Consider the following 14,510-nt stretch of genomic DNA (forward strand, 5'->3'; position numbering starts at 1 on the left):
CAGTTAAAAAAATAACCAAATCAACTTCAAAAGAAACTCAAACCATAATTAAAAATTCAAATTCTATGTAAACCTGGAGCAGTAAGCTTTGTTTGATTTGGGTGTGATGGGCTGTGGGTTCCTTGGACTGTCTCAGAGAGAGCGATGTCTTATTGTCAACAACATCACTGGCTGAAACACTGAACTGAGTAATTCCAGAGATGTGTGAATTAGACCATCAGAAGAGTTGCCGTGGTGACAGGATGTGATGCCTGTGGGTTTGTTGAAAACTCTGGCAATTGGAAGTTTTCTGGCAAATCTCCTTTGTGAAAACAACAGTTGTTCAAGTTTCCAAATCAATGATATTTTGTCGCAACGTGTTTTGCTCTAAGTTGGTGTTGGGAAAATCTTATTTTTATGACATCATGATTATCAGGACTGAGCATGTGGCTCATGTCATCAGCAAATGGTAAAAGTTGATCGGTACAAGCTACGTATATACATATAGCCCTGACTCACTCAGCAATATCATGGTTTTAATTCTTTGAGTAAATAGAATCTGATATTTTATATTAGCCAATTATTCGACCATGAAAGAAATGAAAGCTAGAGGAATAAGCCTGTTATCAAAATATAAGTAAAAGGCAGATCATTCAGTTGCTATAATCTCTTTTTTCCACTGAATTATCAGAAAACAGATAAGGCATGCAGCAAATCAATGCTCGTTTCTCTTCCACTGCATTTCAGACATTAAAGTGATGCATTTTTGCTTTTGAAATATTCTCTTATATTCAAGCTCAAAGTTGGCTATATAACAAAGTTGTTTGGAAAAAGTGTTTCAAATTGATAAGGTTATTTTGGTTGTTTCAAATGTGTTTTTCATTCTTGAAAATCTCATGTAGTTTCCTCCTGTACTTGTGAGCAAAAATGCATTATGAGCACAAAAAAGATGTGGGCTACACAGTTACCTTATTTTTTCCAGCATTTTTATATATAAATCAGAGTCAAGTGCCAAGTCATAACTTTTCTTAGGTTTGACCAATTTATATATTGAGCCTGCACACAAAGTTAGAGAGACAAGTTTTAGAGGGTTTTGGACGTGTGCAAAGGAGGGATAGTGAATATAGGCCTCCTAATAACAGCAGGATAAGAGGAAGCCCAAAAAGAAGATTCATGAACTGAAGGAGGACATGCAGAGCGTTGGTGTGACAGAGGAGGATGCTACAGTTAGGGTGAGATGGAGGCAGATGATCCACTGAGATGATCCCTAAAGGAAGCAGCTGAAAGTAGAAGATATTGATTGAATATGCTTTATTTTTAAAGGGCACGTATTATTCTCCTTCCCAGCGCCATATTTTCATTCGTGAACTCTATTTTTCGATGAATCACAGTTCAAAATAAATGATAATCTCAACAAATAAACTTTATTTTCTTATGTTAGACCTCAACACAGCTCTTCAGTTCATTTTCTGTCTAAAAAAAAGTATTTTAGTTTCCTTCCCCAGATCCCTTCAAGCCACATTGAAGGCTTGAAGGGAGGTTGCCCCTTCTAAACAACAGATTTGAACAACAGATGGGTAAGGGTTCTGTCCCTGAGATGAGCATGTGAGGGATGTCCACTCTCACTGACATTATATAAGGTCCAGAGTAGTAAAACCTTACTAACTAGTGACGCTACTGTTCTCATTTATTGCCAATGGATCTTGATTTTTGACATTTCAGAAGATGTCACATGTTCAAAGTAAGCAACTTGCTGTTAAACATAGTGATGTAAGGTACATTTAAAAATTTATTATTTATATTTAACAAAACATCCCTAAATTTAGGGAAATGATAAAAGGGATACCTTTTTGGATTTGAATGTATGAAAGGGTCACAGCCTCTGCAACTGACCACTGACCACAAAGAGAAGTGAGACATTTTAAAGCACACATTGAGTGCAGATCATAGTATGAGCAAGCCTGTAGAAGCTGCTATGTAAAGCTTTTGTCCACCCATATAGCTGCTTTCACACTTGCACGGCCGCCCCATACTTTTCTTACATTTCCCAGCAGAGCTTCTCTGCGCTCTCTAACAAGGCAGCACCCTCGCCTAGACCAACAAGAGCATTTTCCATTTGTCAGAATGCATCTGATGGGAAGATGTGTACATGTAGGAAAGGGCCACTTTGGACGATGTCACAGCATAGTTCAGGATGTCCTCGGATTTTGAAATTCTGCACAGCTGTTCTCATATTGTCATCACAGATAAACACGAGTTAGGCCAACACTAAAAAAACAAACAAAAACGCAGCGTTTCCACCAGAGCTAATTCTGCTCAGTGATAAAACAAACTTAGTCAACAAACGTTGGCAAAATTAATATTTAAACATTTCCTCTTTTCAGGCGTTCAGACACTGACGATGGTAGACACAGTTTTGTGCTTTATATAACACTAAGTATATAGCGTATACAAATAGTTTATTTATAAAAGTGTTATACTTGTAGTATTAGAGCCAAAGCATTAAAAATAAATACAGTGAAGCTAAATATGCAGTAGAAAATAACGCATACAGTGCCTGTGAGGGGTTTTTACAGCTTGTTTCCCTCAGCCGGAGGCTACACATTGTTTCCAGACAGACAAAAAAGCCAGATGAATGACGACAACTTGACCAGTTGAGGGGGAGGAGGGCAGGCCTGACGGTACACTACCTGCCTCCAGGAGAGAAGTTACACACAGTTGTTGTTAGTTCCACTGCCAGCGAGAGCTGAGCAGGTATAGCACATGATAGAGAGCGCTATTTAAAAGCTGCAGACATGTTCTGCTTGCCAAGAAACCGATGAGCGTGTTTAACAGCCGGCTTCTTTCAGGTGTTCTCAGCTCACACATTCCTTCACTGTGTGAACTTTAGAAAATCGCTTTTTCCAAGAAGCAGCGATGTCAGGTATGGACATAGCAGTCGTGATAACATGAATATTTTCATCATTGCCTAATCAGTACAGTTTTTACTTATCATTTATTATGTAAACTCTCAAAATGTATTATTATATTATTGACTGAGTTTGCTATTACTATCCACGCCACTGTAGCTACTAATGTTTTTATCACGTGAGTCTGTGTGTGTAGTGTGTAACGGGTAAAACTGACCCCGACACTTTGAGCCCCTGTTTTGTGATGGCACGACGTGCATCTGAGGTGTTTAGTCAACAGTGCAATAATATCATTTTAAATTTCCATCACTTATAATAAAACAAAACTAGATGCTGGAATCAGAAAAGTTGTTAATTGTTTAGTTTAGTTATTAATTGATTATTCAAACTGTAATTCATCAATGTTGATTATTATAGGACTGTAGTTACCATAGAAACCGCTAAGATCTGGCAGTTGTTTCACTAAAAGTCAGACGGAAAGGAAGCAAACCTACAGTTCAATCAGGTTAGCTACAGTAGGCACACTCACAACCTCAGACATAATCCCTTACATGCACTACAGCTCAAAACTCTGATGGAGTTCTATAATTGACAGTTTGAGTAACAGACACGATTTTTATTCTCTTGGGAGTTTCTTTAAAATTAATCTGACAGTCTGACAGACTTTGGACAACAAAATAAAACAAATAAATAATATGTTGTTCAAAAAAATTAGAGGAACACTTTTTAGTCCGAGTATAGTGACAAATGAATTAAATTTCTGGGAATCTGATCGGCTCATTTAGGTAGCAGAGGCTGTTTTTAATCCGTTTCAGCTGTTTTGGTGTTAAATTAAAAACAGGTGCACAAGAGGGGCAACAACGAGACAACCTGCAAAACAGGAGTGGTTTTACAGGTGGAGGACACTGACATTTTTTCCCCTCCTCATCTTTTTTGGAAGGAGGCTGCAGGGAAGACCCAGGACACACTGGAGATCTTTCTAAACCTGTCAGTTTACTGGGTGTTCACTTTCCCAGCAACAAAGCACGCAAAATACAGGAGTGGATGTAATAGCAATTAAGTACACTACAATAAGAACAAAAAAGGCTTCCCAAAAAGTGTTAAACCTAAAGTAACATAATGAGACAGAGCTAAATAAAAGAAGCTCACAGAGAAAGCCTTTTATTTCTTGGTTTGCAGTTAAGACCAAAACAGACAAACAGAACTTGCTTTTGTAACAAACAATTAACATCTCCAAAGCACTGACCCCTGTGTGTTAGTTTCTTCCATGCAATGCAAGTTTTTCTTCTAGCAACCTGTGCGCTGCTGCTCATGTTCGGTGTATAAAACACAAAGCAACTATTCTTATAAAGTTTGAAAGCAGATCTTGCTTTTCACCACTATATTTTTTTTTTAATAAGAAGAAATAAAAACCTGCAGCTGATTTTGCAATTTAAAAAAACAAAACAAGACCCTCTTTTTAAATGCTACAGTTGTCACTAACAGCTTTATCACCCCCCCTTGCAAAAAATTATAATTGCAATGATTCCAAAATAGCAGGTGTTGAAGTTGGCATCGAATGAAATACACAATCCCAGAGGCTTTCTCCAGCACTGAAACGACCAGTGGGCTCATACGGGGGGGAAGAAGTACTGGAACGCTCCCAACTGCAGGAAGCTGTATTTGAAAGTGCCTGGAATGAGCCAAGAGACATGTGTTTGACGTTGTGGACGGACAGCATATTTTTTCTCCAAGCGAGTGAATGCTGAGTGGGATGAAACAGATCGCAAGATAAAGAGAGGCGGAGAGAAGAAGAGCATTCCCACAGTGGGATGAAAATGTGTAGCTTTGCTGTGAAGATTGCTAGAAGAAGTGAAGTTGTGCGGGGTTTTTTTGCCACTCTCAGAATTGGCCAGGGTAAAGCTACATGATTTAAGACAGCTGCCTGTGTTGTCCACTAAAGCGGTGTTTTATAGCGCAAACCTACTGCAAAGTATCTCCTTCCTGGCTGATGTGAATCTGCTCCTCGACACTGTGAAAAGCATCACGGGAAAAACAGAATAGATCCGAACAAAGATAACATGACGGGCACGTTACAACAGCAGAGAGCAGACCGTTAAGAAAGAAGACGAAGTGAGACGAGGAAGGCGAAGATGTTAAATGAAGTAATACTAAATCTCTATCTCGCAGCTGACAGACAAAAGTGACAGAAAAACGAGGTGAATTTGCATAGCAGATGTTCCACTACATAGGGCTAGATTTATTGAACCGGCAGACACCGGGATGGCTATGTGCCATCTGTCATACAGCAAAAGCAGATAAATTAAAAGTAACAGCTGTGAGTATACGGTGGAGGTGAGGGCAAGTTATAGCAACTCGCTCAGTGGAGGAAGAGATGCATGTCAGGGAGGTTATTCCCTTTGGGAAGTCGGATTGAAGAGATGGAAACAAGCGAGAGAGAGAGAGAGAAAGCTAAGAAAAAGAAGGCATACCTGTGGAGAGAAGAGGAGAGAGGCAGACGCCTTCAGAGGTGTGCTCCCTCTGAGTTATCTCAGTTTATCATTTGTATTCTCAAGTTGTCAAAGAGTGGCTCACAGCTACATATTGCCATAAGTCACTGTAGCTGTCTGAGCCCACACATCATTTGTTTTTTCCTCGCACATGGCTTGAATTATACGTCACACTCCATCATGTATTAACGGGAAGAGCTATTTGTTTTCTGAGAATATTAAATTTGTAGAAGCATAAAGTGTAGCCATTGTGCATAACAATCATCCCCTTCGTTCACTAAAATCAGCTTTGTATGTTCCCGCTCTGTTTCTCTCCCATAATTTTCATTAAAATCCAGAAAAACAAGTAGCCTTTAAAAAAAATGGTCTAATAAGAATAAATGCCTTTGATTAGTTTGAATCTCAGAGAGAAACATTTCTTTCCTTTTGTTTCTACACCTGTACATTTTGCTAATGCATTTGTAAAAATGGACATAAAAACAACATTTTACTGACTGATTGCGAACAATAAAAACATTACCCAAAGGCAACGGTCAACCCAGACGGCCAACACTCTCTGCTACACCTCAAAAACTGCTCAGGAATGACTCTAGGAACACAATGAAAAAAACAAAGTTCTTATTGTCGAGCATCAGCTGTGTAGGGATCCGCCCTAAAAGCCCCAAGACTGAAAGAGCCAGACCACACTTCATCCTCCAATCAGTGGTGTAAATGTTGTGGCTCATCTGCATATTACACCCCAACCAATATATGCATATGTCGGGTATGCATATATCGATGCATGTTCTTCCTATCATTAGAATTCACATACAGTGCATTTTCTCGCCTTTTTTATTTATTTAAGGAAACACTGTTATCAAAAAAAGAGCTCTTATTTTATGGAGGCTTTAAAATGACTAATAAAAGGCACAACACTGAACAGTTATTGTTCCTCCAGTGCGTGTCTAGACAAAATAATACCTCCTGATACCGTGCACCTTCTTTAGAGTTTCACAGCATTTCTCCTCAGAGTCGCTGGCGCCATTTCACACATGCACATAAAGCTAAGGTCACACACACTCCTGAAATTACACAGAGGTTTAGAGCCCCACCTGCTTCAAACCACAAATTGCCCCCAGTAATCACCATCCATCTCTCCTTTGTAGAGCTGGTCCCTTTACAGAAGCTAATGCGCGCACCAACTAAAGAAACACCTGGCATCAGCTTACTTAATGTGCTGCCTATAACCGATTACGAGTATCTGTAAAAGCAACAATGACCACACCAGTGAACTACATTCACTAACAGGAGAGATTCTGCTTTGCGGTTGTTTTGTGAAGGAAAAGAAAAAGTAAAAAGGGAGTAAAGTGCTCCTGATGTTGTAGAATTATTTAAGATGACACATGGATGTTAATCTGACCTATTCTTATGCTCCTTTCTATTAGATACTGTTGATTTCCAGCAGCATGAAAACCAACTTGCTCAAACTTGCTTGAGTAAAGTTATCTGTCACTTTGACCTTTATGGTTTTGTCACCATGTACAAAAGAAAAAAGAAAAAAAAAACCCACACACAGACAAAACACTCCTATCAGCTAGCAGTGACTGATTTAAAATCTGCCATCATGGCGTTTAAATCCAGACACCTGTGCCTATCACAGTTCAAATAATCTTTCACTATGTGTTATCTTTAAGGTTTGATTTTCCATAAACATGTACTATTCAAGCTTTAACTGGCGTTATCAATCTGAACTTTTAAACCTGTTTTGACGCAAGAAGCAGCTGTTTTTTTTTTCTTTTAACTTTACTAAACGTCTCTGTGATGAATAATCGTAAAAGCAAAATTTGATCTGTCATTGTATATTTTACACATGTTTGTATGGGATATTGTATTTGTTTTAAATGTTATATACCTATGTGGTATGTGACTTTTGTTGCTATGATGCCAGGTCTCTCTTGTAAATGAGATTTTTAATCTCAATGAGATTTTTACCTGGATAAATAAAGGATTAATAAAAAAAAAAAACTTACTTAAGTATAACACAGCCAGTCCCACTGGGTGGTGCTGTCCATAAGACCTGTATCCTGGTGCGTCTGCGAGGCGTGCTCTCTGTCACCGCGGGAGGACAGTTGGTCATGAACTGTGTCTCGTCTTCATCAATGATCTAGAAAGAAAAGGATGAGCATTCAGTATTAAATGGCTTTGCTTCTGAAAAGGTCACTTTGAACTTTATGGCATCATATAATGTTGGTGTTCCTAAAAATTCCCTGGAAAAAGAGAACCCAGATCAATCCAGGCAAGGGAATTCAAAAACAATGTTACAAGCAAGCCTCACAATGCAATACTGCACCTCTATGCTCTGCCAAGTAGCATAGACAATATATCAAACACAGTACACACAATAGCTTATTAGACAATGATTACTTATATTATTTTAGAAGAGCGTGCATTAAAAACCAGAGGCAGGTAGAGTAGCAGCACAGAACAGAGCAGGCATCAGTGACAACAGATTACACTCTTCAAGTTTATTGAAACTGACGAACAATTACACAAAACATAAAATATTCTGTAGGTTTTCAGAATAAAAGAAATGTAGCAGAAATTGAGGTTTCAACAAAATGTGAAATAGAAGCAAAACACTTTTGCGTGCTGTCCTTGTATTTAATGACTTTCTGCAGCACATAAGGAGTGAGATTGTGTGCTGGCTTTTCTATTATTATAATAAACTATACAGAGTTAACTGGAAATTTCTATTTGCAACTTTACACAAATTTGGTTTTGGAAACTCTTTCGTAAGCTGGTTAAAAATATTATATAATTCCCCAACAGCTTGTGTCAGAACAAATGACCAAACATCCTCCAGCTTCTGTCTCCTGAGGGGCACCAGGCAGGGGTGCCCACTCTCCCCTTCACTGTTGCAATTTTTATTGAGCCACTAGCAGCAGCAATTAGACAGGCTACAACAATTAAGGGCATAAAATGTAAGAATGTAGAACATAAAATCAGCCTTTATGCAGATGATGTGTTACTTTTTCTCCAAAACTCACAAACCAATCTCTCTGTGGTAATTGCATTGATAAACTCTTTCTCAAGAGTCTCAGATTATTCAATTAATGTCACGGCGAGTGAGATGAGCCGTATAAAAATAATAAATGAGGATCCAATTGCAGGCAGTAGTGGAGGAGTGAAGGTGGTTTATTGGACACGAAATAAATATAGACAAACAGCAAATGGAGCACGAACTAAACTAGACTGGAGACAACTAAACTACTGAATACAAACCGGAACTCAAACATGAAGCAAGGTGGACGACGGTACAAGATGGTGACGGCAGGGAAACACACAGATGACGCAGGGTGGAAACACAGCTGGGAATAATCAACAAGACGAGACAAAGGTAAAACTGAACACACTCACATGAGACGCAGACCTTCACAATAAAACAGGAAACAAAACACACTTTACTAAGACACAGACTAGACAGAGACAGACTTGAAATGACATATGAAACTAAACCCACATCTTAAACCCAGATAAACAGAACATGGAACTCTAATAATAGACATAAACATTACCATAACACGACAAGAGAACAAGAACACAATCCCTGATGCAAACTTAAATCAAAACACAATAAACTCAAAATACTGGGTCCAACGGACCCAGAACCGTGACAATTAACTGGTCAAAATCAACAGTTCTTCCGATTAATTGCTCCTTCCATAATCGTTTTTGTTTTTTTAACATATATTTCTACAGGGCTCTAGACTAACTTTTTGCCATGGGCGTACCGGTACGCCTAACTTTAAAAAGTTAGGCGTACCAGCACCAAAGTTAGGCGCACACAAATTTTATAATAATTTATATAATATGTGTTTTTCTGGATACACTGTGCTTTTTTAGCATTCAAAGATTGATGACACCGTGTCAGAGCACTGGCTATGAATTTCAGAAGGATCAGGCCTTAACTTAACAAAAAAGTTAGCAATAGTTCCTTTCCTATTACAGCTACATCCACTTCTGTCGTGCCTAGGCTGCTCACTAGGGCTGGGTATCATCACTGATTTCTATAATCCATTCGATTCCGGTTTTCAAAGTCCCGATTCGATTCAACTTAGCCTCATACAGTCAGAAATATTATAATTCTGATCATTTATCAGTACTGACTTCATCAGAATTGTGAACATCACAGCAGATGCCTTTGTGTCAAAGTAACTGAGAATAAAACACAGAAAAACATGAAGGAGATTTTCCTGGTCTGGCTTTTTATAGCAGATAACCTTAAAATATTCTACAATGTTCTGCATATAAAGTTTAAATTTCTTCAGTATTGAACAACAGAAAAAACAAGCTTTCTTGTCCGAGGTCATTTAAGTGAAAAAAAGAAAAGAAAAAGACAGCAGCCGACAGCGCTGTAAACAACGGTAGACTGGTAGGCAATAAGCGAATGAATAATACAGAAAACAGAGATTGGAGACGGGAAACTGTTCTTGAAGTACAGAGAGAGATAGAGAGAGAGCTAGCTGTGCATGAAGTGTGATTTTAATAGTCGTGGAAGCAAAACAGCAAAATTCATGAGGACATTGATCAAATGTGAAGCGCAGTTTGCTGCTTCTTTTGCTGCTGGCTCGGTGGATTTTGGTTGGAGAGACAAAACCTGCAGCTCAGAATCAGCGCAAAAAGACATAATCACAGCGCGGACCGGACGCATCAGAATCGCTAAGCTCCGACAGCGTGTCCGTCTGCGGGCCGTCGGGTGAGAAAGCCGAGAAAGACAAAGTTGATTCTGATGAGTCGGTCCGCTCTGTGTTTACGTCTCTGTGTGGAATCCGTGTACCTGCTCTCATTTGCTGTTTGGTTGTTGTTGAAATGGTTTTGTGAGCTTTAATCTGAGAATCTGGAGTTTCTGGCAAAACACAGTTATATTTAAAAGTCGATTCAGGATTTAATGAATTGATATCGCTTTATTCAAGCTACTCACCTCCCACTTCCACCTGCACTTTCAACTGGACCACGGCCAATCAGAGAGGTCCCGCCCCTTACTATCTCTGATTGGTTTAGTCCACGATAGGGGCATAATGTGTGTCTGTTGTTGACCACAGGGAAGGTTGCAGATTTTTTTTTTTTTTTTTGCTACCCGAACATTTGGTCGCACAGGTGCAACCAAATATCTTTTTTAGTCGCACCACTAAAAAATTTGGTCGCATTTGCGACCAAATTGGTCGCACTCTAGAGCCCTGTTTCTAGTTAGAGAAATTTAAGAGGCTTATCCCTCAAAACTGTAAATACAAAAAGTTGCACAAAATAGTTTCCCACCACAGGAAATTTATTTTGAGTGTCGCCATAGTTTTATTTTTGAAATACACCAATTTTTATATACTGCAGGCAAAAAGAAAATAAATATTATAATGCAAATTTGCAAAAAAAAAAAACAGCATATGCATCAAAATAAACTATTTCCAGCAGTGCAATATGAGTCCTAAACATCCGAGAAACGACACAGAAAGTCATAAAATCAAACATAACTTTTAAAAACACCAGTACAGGCTCATAAGGCCCTGATGGTAAAAAACTACATTTCTGCAAAATGGCGTCAATTCCGGTTTCCAGGACATGGCGGACATGCAATAGTTCGCGCTGATGGACATAGGAAGTGTTACAAACAGCTGATCAGATCGGCAAAGCGTGTTTCTGGAATATTATGTTTTTGTTGCTGCAAGTGCTTTTTATGCAGTTTTTGCAAAGCTATATATGGAAGGAAACTGTGACTTAGGACAAGCTGATGGCATAACATGTAAGTACAACTCCTCCGGTTTCATATGCAAAAAAAAACTATTGCGCTAGCTTATGTGGTTGCACTGCTACCTGGATTTAAAAATAGTTACGCAAAACGGAGCGTGCCTCCTCCGACCGGCTTTAATCACTACTTTTTAGCCAACAGGCTTCAGTTCATCTCTAGATGGTTAAAACACACCTTCTTAGATGAACCCTGGATAGATGTTGAACAGGCACTATGTAATAATCTAGAGATTTCAGACCTACCATTTACCAGCTCAAACATCAAACAACATGAATGCTTTAAAAGCGTCAACATCAGCTCTTCTCTAACAGCATGGTGGGAGTTTCTAAAAATAACACTGTCAATTTTATTCCGCAACCTAGACATCCACATTACTCATACTCTCATCACACATACATATAGGGGCTTGGGGGTGGGTACATTATACAGCATCCAGAGGATGGTCAGTGTATTCAAACCCCCCTCTGGCGCTGGTGCCCTACCCTTTAATTTTAAATGCATATAGACACTGAGGGTTTTCGGGAGGAGCCGTGCTGCTCTCTGGCAGGAAGCACCATGCCCTCCTGTGTTTTAAATGCACTTTAGAACAGCACGCAGCAACACTACATATGAGCAGGCGGAGGGAGGTTTGGGGTCTTCACTCACCCCCATTCTGTTAACCGTCGGGGCTGGGGGGCTGGGAGGAGGTGCTGGCCGTCGGATTGGGGTCTGGGATGCGGGGCCTCCCTGCTACTGCAGATAAGGAGGCAGTCTGCTTTTCTCCACCACAGAGAAAAGGGTTAAATCTCCTGGGTCCGGGTACCCCCACCCCCAGAGGGACAAACCATACCCGGACGTGGGATATAGAGTATGTTTGGGGAGTGTGAATGTCTGTACAGTGTCTATTTGTGTCTGTCTCCACGTCGGGTGAGTGCCGAGTATTTGTTTGTGTATATAGGGGTGGGAATGCACGTTTGTGTCTGCCTCTGGCTGCCAGCAGAGCCCGCGGGCACGTCACTGCAACCCCCTCTGGCCTCTGCTCTGGGGCTGCTGGGTGACCTCTCGTTTGGGGCTCTCCTCAGCTCTTCCCAGGAGGGTGGCACGGTTGCCCCTCTGGTGGTCCTCCTTGGGTCCTCGCATTCTGGGGCCTCTGGATGTCTGGGGCCTGGATCTCCTCCATACCTGCTTCATGGCCTGGGGGACGGGGCTATGGCTCCCCACACTCCCTAGCAGATCGTTACACGGAGAAACCTTTTGAATACAAGTGTGCTGATCCACACAGGTGTGCACACAGGTGTACACACGGGTGTTCACAGACACAAACTACACCTTTCTTGGCTGCTGCCTCAAAGCACATTGTGTGCTGTCAATCTTGCGTACTGCACAATAACATGTAATATTTAGTATCTGCTGTTATCTACTGTTAGCTAGTTTATTGTGATGGCTTTGTATTTATTGTATTGCTCTTTTTGTTTGTTTTCTCTTCTGTTCTTTCTTATCTCCATACAGGTTATCCACGTGTTTTGCTTGTGTTTCTTTTTTTTTCTTCCCCACTTTCTCACCGTCTCTTCTCCCCTCTATTTTTCTTTCTCTCCCTCTCTTTCTTTCATTCTTTCTCCCTGTCCTATCCCCCAGTCATGTCTGTCCCATCTGTAACAACCGAAAATAAAATAAAATAAATACATAATTATAATAAAGGTCAATCAAATGGACCAATATGGCAAGGCCATGATGATCCAATTGGTAAATCCGCTTGGCATCTTTCTTGGCCTTCAGGCAACAATTCTGATGGCTAAAGATACAAAACAAAAAAACAAAACTATACTTACAGGACAGCCAGAACACAAGAATACGCTTATAGTATAAGTTGATGCACAGAACGAGAGGTCTCATCTTCATCAAACGGCAAGAAAAATGAAATGTTTCATGTATTATATGATGGTGAAAACAGAGTGTAAATTTAGTTTTAATATGATTTGTTTTACCATTTATGCTTAATCTTAAGACAATATCAGAAGCAGTTTTGATGACATTGACAATTGCTGCTTTTTGCTACTCGGAATCACAGAAATGACACCAGTTTGGGCTGAAAGCAAAGTTGTGGGAAAGCAGACAATTTGAGAGTCCCTGAGAGAGGCTTTGGATAATAACAAACTTGTGTATTCATGACATGTCTAGCACAGTCCCTTCGGTACTTGGACCTTGTCAGACATTTTAATAGACTAAACACACACAAAAAACAAAAGCACACATCCACACATCACCTCTGACCTAGTAGCTAGCATTCTACAGCTGCTTCGCCTCAACAATAACAATGACCTAACACCCAGTCCCAAAGTCCTGAGGACAAAAAGAGGGAGACAAGAGTCACAGACTCTTCTTCATTGGGTTGAGAGAAAGGCAGAGTTTTTTGACAGAGGAATCTAAACATATATTAAGAATAACGAGGTGGATTCAAAACAGAACATGTACAAGGATGGCGCAAAGATGCAGTCTAGACATGAGGAAAACTCTGCTTAATTTCTGTAACAGTGCTGGTGAACATTTAACATTGAGAGAAAGAGCACAACAGTGCTACAGAGTGTGTGATCCTCCTCATGTTATCAGATTGGTTTGCCTATCAGACAGCACTGCAGTCTGTTTACAATAGAAGCACAATTCACTTTCCACAATGTTTAGGAGTTATTGATGGGAATTTTTGTCCTTTCGTTCAGAAGCTGCATAGACTTCCGAACAGAGGTCAGGATTCTGTGCAGGCCAGTAGAGTTCTTCTAGACTAAACTCACTCATCCATGTCTTTATGGACCTTGTTTTGTGCACTGGTGTTGGAACAGGAAGGGTCCATCCCCAAACTGTTCACACAAAGTTGGAAGGAGGCGATTTTCCAAACTGTCTAAGTATGCTGAAGCGAGTTCTTAAGAGTTCCTTTCACTTGAACTAGGAGGCTGCTACTTCGTGGCTGAGTTGCTGTCTTTCCACTTTCTTATAATACCACTAACAGTTGAATGTGGAATATTTAGTAGTGAGGAAATTTCATAACTGGGTTATAAAAGGTATCATCCTATCTGCCGGAATTCACTGAGCTCCTGAGAGCGACCAATTCTTTTACAAATGTTTGTAGAAGCAGTCTGCATGCCTAATCACTTCCACTGGGACACCAGAATTCAATCATTTGGGTGGGTGAGTCAATACTTTTGGCATATAGTGTACATTATAGGTTAAAACATATCCCATGCATATTTAAGACAGTTACGTCTTAACCCAACCCAAAACAAGTCAAGATAGATATTTCAGATTGTCAAAGTGAACACAGGGAAGACCCAGTCCAAATTTAGGTAAGGAAAAAGCACCTGGGTCAAGAAAGTTAATTTCCAT

At 40.0% G+C, this 14,510-nt stretch overlaps 1 protein-coding gene across 1 annotated transcript in view; it reads right to left on the minus strand.

Annotated features, from left to right (window-relative positions):
* Positions 1-14,510, minus strand: part of spon1b (spondin 1b) — a 118,584-nt gene that overhangs the window by 91,018 nt on the left and 13,056 nt on the right. The window contains exon 3 of the mRNA XM_026172776.2: positions 7,387-7,520. Within this exon, the coding sequence (XP_026028561.1) occupies positions 7,387-7,520 (134 nt within the window). The remainder of the gene's footprint in view (positions 1-7,386; positions 7,521-14,510) is intronic.

The sequence above is a fragment of the Astatotilapia calliptera genome, chromosome 7 (assembly GCF_964374335.1).
Source record: "Astatotilapia calliptera chromosome 7, fAstCal68.1, whole genome shotgun sequence".
Taxonomy (NCBI): domain Eukaryota; kingdom Metazoa; phylum Chordata; class Actinopteri; order Cichliformes; family Cichlidae; genus Astatotilapia; species Astatotilapia calliptera.